Source organism: Zootermopsis nevadensis, unplaced genomic scaffold, assembly GCF_977971745.1.
Source record: "Zootermopsis nevadensis isolate Lab colony 2312 unplaced genomic scaffold, Znev_1.0 Znev_ptg000027l, whole genome shotgun sequence".
Lineage (NCBI taxonomy): Eukaryota > Metazoa > Arthropoda > Insecta > Blattodea > Termopsidae > Zootermopsis > Zootermopsis nevadensis.
In genome coordinates, this window is record NW_028259159.1 from 7580602 (window position 1) to 7595443 (window position 14842).

The 14842-nt window shown below is 46.2% G+C and overlaps 1 protein-coding gene across 5 annotated transcripts in view; it reads right to left on the reverse strand.

Moving 5' to 3' along the window:
• sei (potassium voltage-gated channel seizure) overlaps positions 1–14842 on the reverse strand; it is a 48719-nt gene that overhangs the window by 23183 nt on the left and 10694 nt on the right. For 2 of the 5 annotated variants that reach the window (XM_087356382.1, XM_087356385.1), the window contains exons 2-4: positions 3040–3283; positions 2352–2533; positions 513–533 (exon numbers count right to left, since the gene is read on the reverse strand). In XM_087356382.1, coding sequence (XP_087212508.1) covers positions 513–533; positions 2352–2533; positions 3040–3283 — 447 coding nt within the window. Of the gene's footprint in view, positions 1–512; positions 534–2351; positions 2534–3039; positions 3284–3358; positions 3505–4264; positions 4645–8930; positions 9856–14842 lie in introns of those variants that run through there. The other 3 variants (XM_087356383.1, XM_087356384.1, XM_087356386.1) reach the window with 3 other exon arrangements.

The following is a 14842-nucleotide window of genomic DNA, read 5'->3' on the forward strand; positions in this document are numbered from 1 at the left end:
CAATACACTCTGTGATGGGAGTCAGTGATGGAGAATAACAGCAAGTTTTCATCAAAATGAGAAAGACTTCCCCTTGTGTTATAGCAGCCATTACATACACTGTAACACGAATTGTGAGCATTGGAATCAAATGCAGTCATGATTAAAAAAAGCATTTTGAACAATCTTACCTACGAATGGCTCCAGTTAACTGACAAGGATTTATATTAATTTTGTATTGGCCTTATTATAAGAGAGAAGTGAGCTAACAGTAAGAATGGCAACATTTGTAATTCATAAATGTAGACCAGCACAAACAGCAGTACAGCCACCAAACACAAAGCTACTATCTGATAAGGAACATAGAAAAATGTGAAATAAAATCAAACACTTAACCTGCATAATGACAACATTAATGGAACACAACAATTCACATGTGAAGCTACAGAATCAACACAAACAAATGCTTAAAATATGAATAATTGCATCATCCATGTAAAAAGTTCAACAAAATGGTTTTGTATAAAACTAACCTCATCAGCATCCAAGCCCAACTGTAAAAATGTAAAACAACAACATTCACACATAAAGCTACTCAGAAAAGAAAGTAACTATTTCTAATAATTAAATCAAATCACAGTTACTGATGCTCTTTTTTTCTTTCTAATGCTTAATGATGCAGTAACTCCACGATATAACACCATGCAAGGCTAACAGAAATCTAACCTAACTCCTGTTTTATTAATGAAGTACAACAACAATAGAACACACCACAGCAATGAAGGCACATTTATGCCAAGTTGGTGCTAAACAATTATTTCTGAAACAATTATAAGACTTGAGATTAAAATCTTTCAAAGTTGCCTATGAGATTATGTACTGGTAAATAAAAGTAAATGATTTAGTGGTACGATTGTGTACCAAGAGCAGAACTGACTTGTTATGATTAGGCAGTTGGACTTGGGGTAGTAAATGATTCTGAAAGTTCCATATCCACCATAGGATTATTCTAATTGAACATACAATACTTGTTCAAACAAAACATAAATTTTGATCAACTTCAGCAGTTTATCAGTTTCGGTCTGTTCTGATTAAGACTCAAAGGTATCTAATGGGACAAGAAAACAACTTAACAAAACCAAACAATCCACATTTTCAACAACATTTCAAACACAACCCAAATCAAATTATGTCTGATACACAAAATTTCTGACTTCAGTAGTGAGCACCAACTTGGTAGCGACAGACTGATAAGACTGCAGGACGTCAGTGGTTCACAAAGAACAATTGAAAATAAGCTCATGGACAAGATAAGGAACAAATGTTATGGCTTGTAACACATTATACAAATTATACCACACACACAATGACTGCAATAGTTCTGAAACATGGTCTAACTGTGACATCATAAGAAAATCAGTTTCTCAAGCTACGAAGCAACATCTTACACGACAACAAAGTTAAATCTCAAATGCGCGGGTGTGTTCATGTACACGACATGCATTCTGAAACAGATACTGCTCCATATTCATTTTCTTGGCTGATGAGATGCTTTTCAAAGACACAAATTACTATAATAAATTTTGATCAACTTTCACGGAGAACTTTCTGACAAACTGTCAGAACTAACCAAACCAAGCGCTAGATATAAACTGCAATGAACTATCTCTGCCTCACAGCCTTCTTTATCTTCAAGATGCAATCTTTTCTTCCGCGTTATCATCACAGGAAGGACGCAAGAAGTTAGAAAGTGGAGAAAGGATGTCCAAAACTGGAGCCACCTTTCAATTTCCCTTCCCAAGGAAACAGATACTAGTTCTTCATCATGTCTAATAATGGAAATAGAAGATTAAGATTCTAACTGGCGCAATGCGTGACCCATCAAACTTTACGGCAATGAAACATTTTTGTTTGAAGAGTAATACAATTTATTGCAGAATTTTCTTTGCAACTTGAATTTTAAAACCAGATTCCAGCCAAGACGCACCAGGACAAAAAGAAAACTCCTCATTCCCACCAAACGCAGACTCCGCCAGATCTCACGCATTGCGTGAACAGCGCAGTCGTCCAGTCAAGCGTGAGGGACATTTGTCATTATATCAGGAGTAGATGAATTGTTTCTGCTCAAAAATGACTGACTTCATGGCGCAGCATAAGGCTGTCAGTATATGGTTAGTTCTGGCACATGAATTACGCATGCATGCGTTCAAAATATCAGTTTAGTTAACGTCATATCAGGTGGTGGACGTTGTTATCACTGCGATACCAGGGGTCAATAGTTGATTATAAATGCTTTCACCGGAAATACTTTTTCTGGTATTTAACATCAGGGAAAAAAAATCCTACCAAATGCTCGGATTTTCGTGTCTTACCTCGTCGGTGTCAGAACCAAAGAGCAGCAGATCGAATGGAATGGCGGCGACCAGATCAATGAGGAACCAGCCTCGGAGGTAGTGCACCGCGATCTTGCCAGGGTGCGACACGACCTCGTCGTTGCTGTTCACGTACGTCGTGCGGAAGTTTATGAGGATGTCAACGATGAACGTCACGTCCACTGGAAAGCAAAGAGCACAGTGAACTGAGCGACGAAATGCGGGCTCGGGATTCAAACGCCACGCTATTTCTCAATCGACGTTTCAAAACCGATGCAACGAGGAAAAGGCCATTTATCAAACAAACACAACAGAAGAAAAGCGCGCTTTTACACACCCCTGTCAAATCATCATCCACTCGACAGCAGATAACTGATGCGGTCCATGAAGAGACGCTCCTGAAGAGAGCATAAAATATAAACCATCTAAAATCTAGTGGTAACAATACTTACCACCTGCCTTAACAATTATATTTTTCGTATGATTCTCGTAATAAACAGCGATTACTTCCTTAAACGGCGTCAACCAATTGATCTTTGTAATGGTGAAGTGTAGTGTTTTCTTCGCGGTACGGACCGAAATCTTAAATAACATTTAGACGAGCTTCGGCTTCAAAGGGTTGAGGCAATTTGCGCGATTCGGTGTTCTGACTCATCAGTGGGAAAAGCACGGGCGGTGGACGGCGTACCTATGAGGTCTATGATGACGATGGGATCGTCGCCGTACTTCTTGGTCTTTCTGTTGCTGAAATCCGGCTCGTTGAGCAGGAACGCTGCTACGTAGGGCGTGAATATGGCGGTGTACATAACCAGCAGCAGGATGACCCAGTCCCAGACCGCCTTGAAGGGGCTGTAGTGCAGAATGGTCCATTTGTGGATGCGCGGGGACTGAAGCCTGTACTCCGGCAAGACGTCGGCACCCAGTGACAGCACCTGATTAAACAAAATTCACTTTAATATTATTCTGCCTCACAAAAACGTCAGTAAAAAAATTTTATGGCCGTTTACCTCCGCAGATAGCAGGTTTTGCTGGAGCGTCTGTTGACAATTGCAACCTAACCAGCAGAAATCGTCGCTTCAAATTAATTTAAAACGTTCACACACGAGATGAAGCGAGACCGCCATCTTCTTGTTATTGCCAGAACAGCCGAAAGTAAAATCAATTATGAGAAAGTAAGAGCAGGAAGATTCGCCCTCGCGTCGTACGTCATCGGCGTTTGTCTCAAACCGTTGCTAGGCACCAGGAAAAAGCATAGCCCGCGCACGTGGGCTCGGAATAAGTACCAAGGTCTCACTTTGTCTCAGTGCACCACGTTTATTCCTTGTCAGTTGTGAAGGAAGGGGCAAATACCGCAATTAACATAACGCAGTCTGCATATACAGAGTGTCCCATAAGTCCGACATCACAGGAAAAAATAACAACTTCCTATTTCTACGGAAATGGTGACCCAAGGGCAAAGAATCCGGGTCACTCCGCCTGGAGTCCTCAAGTTTTCCGGCTCCTTTTCCTTTTTTATTTCATCCCTCCGGGGAAATTCAAGAATTGTGTCGAAACGCCTGGTTTAGCCCACGAAACAGGTTCATCGAGCCCACTGGGACCACACGGTCGAACTTTGTTGAACGGAATAAATCGCCACATAAATACATCACGAAAATCACTTCCGAACAGTAAGGGCAGATTCTAATCGCACTTTTTCGATAACGGCTAAGTTAAAATCCATCACTGCAACTGTGCCACATTTTTCTACGATTTACAGAAACACCAAGGAGTGGAATTTCTTTATAAAATGAACGGGATAACTGTGTTTCCGGGGCATTTCCCACCTGAAGACAGAGATATCTTTGTCATAATGATAAGAAAACAAGGGGGGTTGAGTCATCGGTGGTCACGGAATGCAAACTGAGAAGAGTCACCTTGCTCATGGCCTGGTAGAACAGCTTGTGAGACACAGAGGACCGGCGATGCTGGCGACAATGAGGCCGCATGCCGAACTTCCTATTCAGGCCATGACTGACTCCGTTGTGACGACACGAGTACACGGACACGGAACGCGAGTGTTTGTTGCGCAGCATGGCTCCACGGTCACCAGTTCAACAATGAAATAATCTAGTCCTGACTTTACTTTTACACCTCTAATTCACACGCCCTGGCTCTCAGCTGAAGAATGGAATTGTGCCTTAGACGGATCTGCAAGAGCGTTCCATTGAAAGAAAGGAATAGCTCGTCACGCTCTTTCGGACTTCATCGCCAACGAAGCAGCCGCTGATGACGTTCGGCGATCAAGAGACGGCCAACTGCATTAACTCCCATGAATGCAATTTTATCACAACCCATCCATGGAGAGCAACAAATCTGCTGATGGACAGACGGACAAACCACTCGTCGAACTTCCCTTCATTACGGAACCCGTCAATCGACCGACGTTACCAAGAACCAGGCCGAGTACTTTGTATTGTTGGACAATGGAGACCTCTGATGGGTTAACCTCGCGTCCTACTGAAACAGCCATTTTGTTTCAAAACAGTTCTGTGTCGAGGCTTCGGTAGCTCTGCTAATTACAGAATGCCTCGCAATCAAGGCGGTCTATTTGCCACCGATTCTGTTAACACACGCGCACTTCTAATTACGCCCCGCTCACTTGCGAGATGAGTGCAAGAGCGCATTAAGCCTGACACTCCTAATTACTTCACACGTCAAATGACGAAGTTACGTCAGCATCCGACAGGGGTTAAAACGCAAGGAAACTCAAAGAACGGTGAGTCATGAGTGGCTTAAGCCGGCCCAAGACAGGCGATGCGGTATGAAGGCAATGTTCTGGCTGAAGGAGAATCGAACCAGCGCCTCTGTCCATGCGCTATCTAACAGTCCAACACCTTTCACAGAATCCGACCCAAAATACCAGCTCCTGAAGAAGCCCGATGGAAATTGATGCGAATGAAAACGACTAGAGGGCGCTTTTCTGTTTCCGCCTTCGTCTCGTGTCTTCTTCTCACCTGTAAACACACAAACACGCGTGTATACACCTGACTGCAGGCACCAAATCAGTATACGACGCCACGGACAAATGTTCAAGTGTAAATGGTCACTTAACAAGCATCCGCGCTGGTGTTGTTCGTTTTAAAATAACGCCATTAGAACGTCTCACAATGCTTTGCACTCGACTGAAATGAACGAGGTAAAGACTTCCCACAATTTCGCCTCTTCGATGAATATTTCCGCGCGAAATAAAAAATGTCCGGCACACAGGTCGAAGTCCACCTCCAACCACATTGGCTTTGACTCGTGCTGGAAGCCGCGTGAAGGCAGAGTCCGTTGACGCCAACGATGGAGCTACGGCGAGCCCTCCGAGCTTCCGAGGCTACAAAGCACGGAGGCAACCAACGCCGGACTGCTTGCTTTTGTAACGGGGTTGCGTATCAAAGACAGCAGGCGCTCAGCTGGTCTGCGAGCCCGCAAAATATTTCTGCTGAACCTTCAGACGAAAAACATTCTTCTAGGTTTCCTGACCACCCACGAGCTGTTCAACTGAACCGAAAGAACTTCAATGAAGTGGGCTGCATTTTTATAGAGACAATGGGACACCCCCCCCCCCCCGGGGGACACCTGCTTCTTCGCGAGTCTCCAGTGAAAGAAATGGACGAATGCGACCATCTGCTGCGCCGTCTTGCACGAATTAGAGTAACTACACACCGCAGTCCAAAAACCTTAATTTCAGTGGTGCATTTGTGATCGGAGCATCGTCAAACAATGCGGCCGAGACTCGAGTCGGATTCTGAAGTTGCTTGTTCGCTTTAGCAGCTTCGAGGCGGTGTTAACGACGCCGTTGGTGTCTTATCTCTTCCGGGCATCCAATGGGCATTTTCCTCGGCAGACAAAGTTCTACAAGAACGATTCAAGCCTGAGGACGTGGAGTTACGCTCGAAACATTTCTGTTACTAGCTCGTAATGCCATTAATTGTTGCTACAGTTTTAATGATAACCAATCGGCGTTCTGATCAACACAAAACGTGCGAAAGGACGAGGCAGAAACCATCAAACGGACAGACATGAAATTAAACACTTAAAAATAGTAAAAAGGACTCAAAGCGCTAAGATGCTTTAAATTTTAAGTTCATTTCCCTGCGACTCGAAAGCAGCGCGGGATATTTTTAGCTCAACAAGTGCCAATGCTCTTTGCGTCTAAATTTTCTCCCAACGATCAACAAGATATCCCATCGAAGTGCCACGTAACTCAACACGTATCGCAATTAATTTTAACGTTTCGAAGCTGGCCACGAGGACGTTTCGGCAAGCAAAAAGCGCACTAAGGACTCGAAACGAAGTTGCAGCTCAATTTCACACCAAAGTTCTAAACTGAGCGCGTTCTCTGATTTATAAGATATGCTCCGTAACCAAGGCAACGAAAACTTCAGGTCCCAGCAAGACGTAGTCTAAACACCTTCTTTTGCAAGACGGCGAATAATGAGCACAAGTTCACGCCGTGGCCTATTTTATAAGCAATGGCCTCAGTTTCCGTAGTGGCAACAGTCTGAAAATATCCCATCTCTAACAGACGCCAACGTCGATTCACATCATAAATGGTTATGCCAAGTTCCTGAGTAATTTGTGTGCACGAGAAAATATGTACAGAGCCAAGACACTTAAATTGAGTACAAATCGCGTTTATAAGCCATATTTCTTCGTGTGTGTATTATTCCTAGCGGCTTTAATGCAGCTCGCGTTTGTTTACATGTTTCCCACACTGCGTCAGCTTGTGAATGACTGCAACTCGCCCACAATAGACACGAGACACGTGACAACGTTACAACAATGTTACCAACTGAGCAAACAACAACACACTACGAAGTGATGATGCTCACTTGTTGAGAGACGACCGAGAACTGGCAGGGACACGCGCCACGTAGCTTTGTGACAGGACAGATGGAACATGGCACGAAGGCCTACTCCAGTTTCTGAAAATAGCTTCGCGGAGGCCGGGGAATGGAAAGAGCTGGCACCCGGACAATCTGAGGCGGGACAGTTTCTGGAACGAACGGCAGGGGCTCGCAACGACAACGGAACTTCCGGGAGGAAAGAATTACCTCCAGCACCGCCAGTGTTACAAGTCAGGAGGGAATAATTGGCTTCGCAACGATTAAAGTGGCAGAACTGTTTTTTTAAAAAAAAACAAGTCCGGCAAGTGTAATCCGTACCGGAAGACACAGGTGAAGCCTGGAAGAGAAGAGGCTACTCCTTAGTCCGACACGGCGTCTCTCTGATGACACTGGATGAAGACCTTAGTACCGAGGGTGGCCACGGCCAACGAGAACACGTTCATTCGAGACAAAAAAAAAATACCACATTTAAATTGCAAGTACAAAAAGTTTGCTTTTCATCGATTGATAAGAACAGTGTTCACTGGGATAGTTAAATAGTTATGGCCCACGACGTACCGACCTACATCTGGCATGTGACCCCTCCTCTGGACTGTCAGACTGCGTCAACCCTTAGAATCATCACCACGGCTGATCTGCGGGAAATGTCACTATGCTCCCGAGATGTGTCATTGCCCTTAGAGCAATTCGCTTGGCGTCACATTCTATTGATCCAAACGTTTCCCCTCATCAATTGTATTATGAATACGACGAAGACGACTCAAGCGGTCTCTACGCCGAGCAGCATTAAGCCAATGACACGGAAACGCAGGTTTCATTCATTCATAATCCGAAGGTTATGCATTACAAAGGACAAGAAAATGTAATGCGCTCAGAGACATACAGGTTTATGGCACACCCGGTGGAACGATGATTAATCGCCGAAAATGCAGAATATTTTTGGACTATCGTTTGCTACTCTGTGAACTGTCTCATGTACACCGGCAGATGTAACTTTCGTTCCAAACTTTCTTACCCTCGACACGGCTGGATTTTATAAACGAGTTCACTGCGCCAAGTCAGTCGGAGGTCTGACGACAATGCTAACTGCGCGAGACCTTCCTAGCACAAAAACAAGAAACAAGCTACGAATTGCGATTTCATCATAAACGAACTGAGGCAGGAAGTTACCAGAGTCAGAACTTGAAATTAGAAGATAAGGAATGCTGAATCAACTGCATGCGTTACTCGTGCGTGCCCAGAAACTGAAAGGCTGACGTGGACTAATTCACTTGAACTAGCCAGAACATAAAACGGGCCAGATGCAGAGCACAAACAAAAAAGCGACTGTCATTCAGACCGAACGGTTGCCATGGTGACGCGGGCAATCGATATGCCGGGCGCAAAACGACAGCGCCACTCTTGGATCCAAAGTCGTTTAATAATCAATTAGGAGATAACCAAGATGGCTGTCCCTCTATAGGACGCTTAGTTTGGCCCAATCCTCGTAATAGACGAGATTCCACGCAATAGCTGCCCGTTCTTTCTGCATGCTTAGCAAATCTGAGTCTCCATGATCACCCAAATTTCTAGTTCGTCCGACACACACACACAGTCGCGAAAGCAAAATTAAGCAACACGCGGACCGTCCCTGGCGAGTGCTTTGCGAACCCCAGGGTGACAAAACCAGACCCCGTTGAGTTTTACTGGGGGGGGGGGGGATTACCTCTTTCCCAATTGCCTTGATCGGCTGCTGAGTCGCTGTGAAAGGCCCGCCGTTCGCCGAGGTATCGATCTTGACTATCGATTCCCGCGTCTCGCTACCCGATCTCTTACCAATCCTCACGCTGGACCACTTGTAAGAGCGGGTTTCGTCGGGGTCGCGGCCCACGAAGGAGGAACGCTTGCCGTATAGGTCGTACTTGAGACTTCCGCCCTTCTTGCGCGTGAGGTCACTGTGGATGATGGCGGGCACCTCCAGCTGGAAGAGCTTCGTCTCCATATTGCCCTCAGCCATCAGGACAGGTAAAGTCTGCTTACGCGCAGCTCTTATAGAAACACCAAGACGCCGCTCGGGGTCAATAACGACTCTGAGGTAAAACCAACTTGTTTGCGTTTATTTTCTCTTTTTTCTCTTCTGTTCCACTCACGTGCCGGAGGACAGAAAGTTGCCGCTTCGAGCACAGTGTTCCTCGTTCACTCCTGCAAGGACTTGCTACACTTTTGCAACAAACGCTCGATACCGCGAGGCCCAGTTCACACGCGGGCGTCTGTTTGCCAACATATGCCAGGACACACTTCAACGGGCTTTCTCTGAGCGAGAATAATACGAACGTGCAATGGAGATGTTTCTGTCTGTCCGCATCTCCCACCTGGATAGATTTCAGTGAAATCTACATTGAAATGTGCCCAACGACGCCACTGATGGGATGAGACACAAAACTCTTTTCACTGCAAAGCGTGACCCGGAATAAATGAGACCTGAAAATGACACGGTAAATAATGAGAGCCGAAAAGTCGTGCCTCAACGTAGCGCCATGTTCGTGCCGATTATTGATATCGACAAGAACGAGTCCCAACCCAGCTTCTTGCCAGCTCGGGCGCAAAGCTACTACTGACTTAAAGCTGCGGAAGTTTCAGGCTCTCAAGGCAATTAGTATTGAGACGACCGCCATCTGCGATCACACACCGCGTAGTCTCGTAAAAACCGACCGACATTTCGGAGGTACTTACTGCCTCCATCATCAGGGGGAGATGAGTGTATTCTTTTATTTGTAGGTCAATTCTTCGAGACTGTCAGTAAGGAACTCGAAAGGTCGTGACCTTCCACACTTCCAAAATGTTTGCCGGTAAAATTTAGAGAAGCAAGGAAAGCTTCTGCGAAAAAACAAATGTCTTCAGGCCCGAGAATACGAAGCTGTTACTATGACTACTACAAGGTCCCTTCGTCATGAGAAACGCGTGCCAGTGGACCCTACCCTAAGCAACTTCAATCTAAACAATATCTTCGTAACCAGTTTCTCTCGCACTCATTTTAATATTATCCTCAGATCTACACCTCGGTGTCCGAAAATTTTCCATCCAAACTTTTGCAAGCATTTCTCTGTTCCCAGCAAATCAGTGACGTCACCAGATCACCAAAACACAGCGCAACACACAGCAGCCACCGGGTTTCGCCCCGATCGCACTCAAACTACCCTCCGGCAGCTGCGGGCACCCCGACAACACAGGCTCCTCTGCGCATGCGCTCCAGCAACTACACGTTTCGTGCAACAGCGGTACATCGGCCAACCGCGCTCACCCGGGCTTGGCTCGGACCCCGACCTTGGACGGAGCCCTCTCGACTTTCGATGCATAAAGCGATCGATCAAACACGAAGCAGTGCGTCAGAAAACGACCGGACCCAGCGTATTCGTGGTTTTCGTCCTTGGCCAACTATTTTTTATTAATACCACACTCAGGTTTGCAGAGAAGGAAGACATCTTGATATAAATTACACAAGAAGCGAAGGCGGGGGGGGGGGGTCCACGGCATCGGGGAAAGGGCAGCAGGAATCGAGCTGGTGCCATGAAACACCCGAGTGGGAGCCAACACCCAAGCGAATTAGCGCGTGCTACGTTATACACACACGAGTGCACCGAATCCACTGGACCATGGGAGACCGAGTGCACGCCAGAGGAAACAAAGAAGCCGCAAAGCAGGCGAAGCGTGAACGAGCCACTGGCCACGAGCAGGATCGCGAAGGTCACCAGTACACCTGACCTTACAACGCCCACAGAGTCCACTCGATTCTCAAAATACGGATAAAAAACTGCCCGAAAGATAAAATAAAATATTTAAAATTGTTGAGGTGACGCGGTGTCTTCTTTTGGGGATACGAACTGTTTCTTAAAATATCATGCAGCAGCGTTTTGGAATTCCGACCGAATACAATAAGACCCTGCTCAACTTCCGAACGCCTCACATTATCTTCGACCTAACTTCACCGCAAGGACGAGCGGGCACTGCCTGGGAACCTTCACACATCAAACATGGTGCCTCTCAATACTCTGCCAATGTCTGTCCTCCGTCTCAGAGTTTCTCGTGGCAACGACATTACACGGCGTCGTAACCCAGAAGACGACCGGTCGAAATATTACGAAGGTTTCGCGGAACATCGATTCGTCAGGAAATACACTGCTTAATAATGAAAACTTCTCGAGCTGCCAGAAATACCAAATAATTTGTCCGTCCTCTCTGCCACTCATGTAAACATTTGAAGACCCAAGTTCGAGAGGGGTGCCAGGTTTTAGTGTTGACAGAGCGATGCTGTTCACAGTCTCTCCAAACAAATGTAGAAGCATCGTATCCTTCCTAACTCACACAGTTCATCATTAGCCTCCGTATCTCATCCGTCATATAACTTCCCAACTTGACACGACGTCCTTAAATAAGCCACAAGAAAGCGTTGCTTCAACTCCAGCGATAGGCCATTTTTACTCTAAAGCCTGATGTTGAACGGGATAAAACAGACAGTAGCGCTCCTAGCGGAACAGGCATGAGCTTATCATTGAACGATCTGTTTGCCATGACGAGGGGGCGAAGTCCCTCCAACAGTGGCACGCGGACCACTCGCACGGTGTAACCAACCGCGTGACACCAACTGACGTGGCGGTGTCGGCGGAAAGCGAAACCAGGACCTGGACGAGGACGTACGAGGTCTGTTCACTTCCGTTCCGTGACGAATGCACCAAGCCCGGATGTCAGTCACCCGCTGTAGGTGACAAAGCGTTGACGTGCGGTTGGCACATCATTCGGGCAAGAACATCGCATGAGATCGTGAAACACAGTTCGCCGTGATGACGCGGCAACTTCTCCGACACGGTAGTGATGCGGGTTGCGGTAACTCTGGGCTGAAGTGTCGGATATCAGCAGGAATAAGAGTGAAGGAAGACAAGGAAAAGAAAGGCAAAAAGAAAGGAAAAACGTGCAGAACGAAAGACAACGGATACTTCACAGACGCTCATTGTGAAAGTAAGGAAAATGAGACGCCACACGAACAAATACAACGAAGTTGGTATAGTTGCGTCATATTGTGAAGATATATATTTAAAATTTAAAATTTAAAATTAAGATAATTAAAATATAATTATTTATATAATTTTAATTTTTATACACCTGAAGATGGTTCATTTAAGAACCGAAACATGTCGTAAGAAAAAGATGTTCTAACTGTAAATCGAATGTTTCGATAAGGAACATCACATGATATTTTAATTATCTTAATTTTAAATTTTAAATTGTGAATAGACGGACAAGAATAATTAATTAAACACAACGAAACTTGGAGAGAAAAAAAACTTGTAGAAAGATAAAAATAAATTATGGCAAAATCGACAGAAGATAAACACAGATAAAACACTGAAAATAAAATAGAAATAAGTAACATTCTCTGGTAGTACAGCAGGTAAGAAAGTACATTACGCACAATTTACAAAAAAAAATCAGGGAGGGGGGGGGTGAATGAAAGCAAAAGTGGCGCAGAGACATGGGAAGAGTGGAGAAGAAAAAGGAAACGGAGAGGGTGGGTAATGTTCCGTGAGATTGCGTATGGAGAGAGGGGACTGTGGAATTGCGGGGTAATTTGCTGCTCAACAGTTGGTTCACGTGCAAAAAAGAGCCGCTGATTTACGTCTGTGGAGAGCAACTGCTGCCACCTGCTGGAGCCGCTTTGAAATGTAGCAGCATCAACACAAAAAACAGCCCCCTCGACATTTGCGCGGTAAATGCATTAATCACGAGCTTTCATCGCGCGCGTGCACTTACTTTTGAAGTTACTCGAATGTCTCACTGCCGTCACGTCGGAGATAAAGAAGGGGAAATTCACGCAGCACAAATCAAAGTTACATTTTGGAGAAGCAAGGCTTCTGTGTTGAAGACGGCCGTATTCCGGATTGCTGCGTCGTATAGGACGGCTGAAGTTTAACGACGTTTCAGAGGAGCCCGGATTAAGTCTGACCGGCCAGCAACTGTGTCACTGCGGGACACAAACATGTCCGAAATAGTGACTCAAGGTTTAATTCTACGGAATCGTGGAACAAGAACCGATCAGGCAGCGTGGATTCTCATTAATTAAAAGAAAAATCATGGATCCAATCGAAGAACCGGTAAGGAACACCGGATCCCAGGCGGAGTAGACTTGTGCAAACTGGAGTACCAGAGGCATGCTGGGAGCTGCAGTTCAACTGTGGACTCCCACCTGAAAGATCTGGGTTCACGTCTAACGCAACAAAGGCGTGACGTAGTTGACGTCAGGCTACCACCTGTACGACAAGAAACATGGCGCGCAGTTCTTCCTCGCCCAAGTGCACTCCTGCCTCTGCAAGGCGAGCTAAGCGGTACACCGCAAGCTTGTCTGTCGCCAGTTCTTATGAAATGCTTCTGCATATTTTTAGACGTGCTCCCGGAGAGTAAATGGGGCGCTGCCAGCATTGGTCCGCACAAACCTGACACGTTGCGTTCTTTTAAAACGCCATTCTCGGCTGGATCGTAAGCTATTTCACGTCGTTGCATCAGCTGTATAAGTTAGTAATTAAAGGCTAAATCAGATAAATAACGCTAGAGAGTGCGGCCACGAAATTAAAGTAGTCTAGTCAAGTTACTTTCTCAGCATAGGGCTCGGAGGGACTGAGGAAAACTAAGAGGCGTGCGTCATCATAGTAGGACAGCTTGTGGCAATCCGCTTCATCCCTGATGTGGACTTAGAGAGAAAAAATCCGAACATTGGGACAGAAGAATCAGACTGTGATTGCTACCTGCCAAAAACTCGTGATGTTTTAAGAAACTTTGACTTTAGAGCGTCTTCTAAATACTCCCTCTAGAAGCGAAGCGGGGAACGCAAGTGCCAACAGCCGTGTGGGATGGTGGAAGCGACGGAGGACGAGATGGGCGACGCATGTGGCATGCATGGTCGAGAAAACCTGAACTGAAGGAGAGCAGGGAGCATTCAAACGGACGTCAAGGAAACACGCTGATGTAACACGACTCTCCCACGTACCTCGCCGAGAGGTACCCGTACAAAAATTCCATGCGTGCTAAGAAACCAAACCATCGTTTTCTCACATTCCGTATTCGGAACGTTCGGACCCTGACTGGGGCTTCCCGTGCAGATGCCTGGTCACTGTTTGCTTCCGCGTCCTGTGTAGTTGATAGAGGGTCGTCGAACAGACATTTCCCCAGCGTCCATCGCAGGCACCAGGCAGTCTCTGGAACCGGTCTCGTATTGATCGTAACGCAACCAGCTTTGCACTTTCGTCCGCGCTTGCTCGCCGACGGTCAGCGGCGGAATGTTCTTTTGTGTCTGTCTGCGTTCGTGTGTCCCTCCCAGTAATGAATCGTGTTCGGTCACTTCCTCCGTTTCAACACCGGGATCGTCTTCAGATGAGCCACGAAGACTTTCTTCCAAATTCGCGAGACTTACAGCGCGAAGAGGGTTCACAGCCCACAACTACCATCTGCACGTCGGCGAAGAAACGCTCGCCAGCCAGGGCACCCAACCTCCGCATACATTACACCTGAATGAAGCCGGACAGCGGCGCCACTCAGCAAACGCTGCCAAGTTGCGATTAATTGGCGCGCGAGGTCCCGGTGAACTCGCCT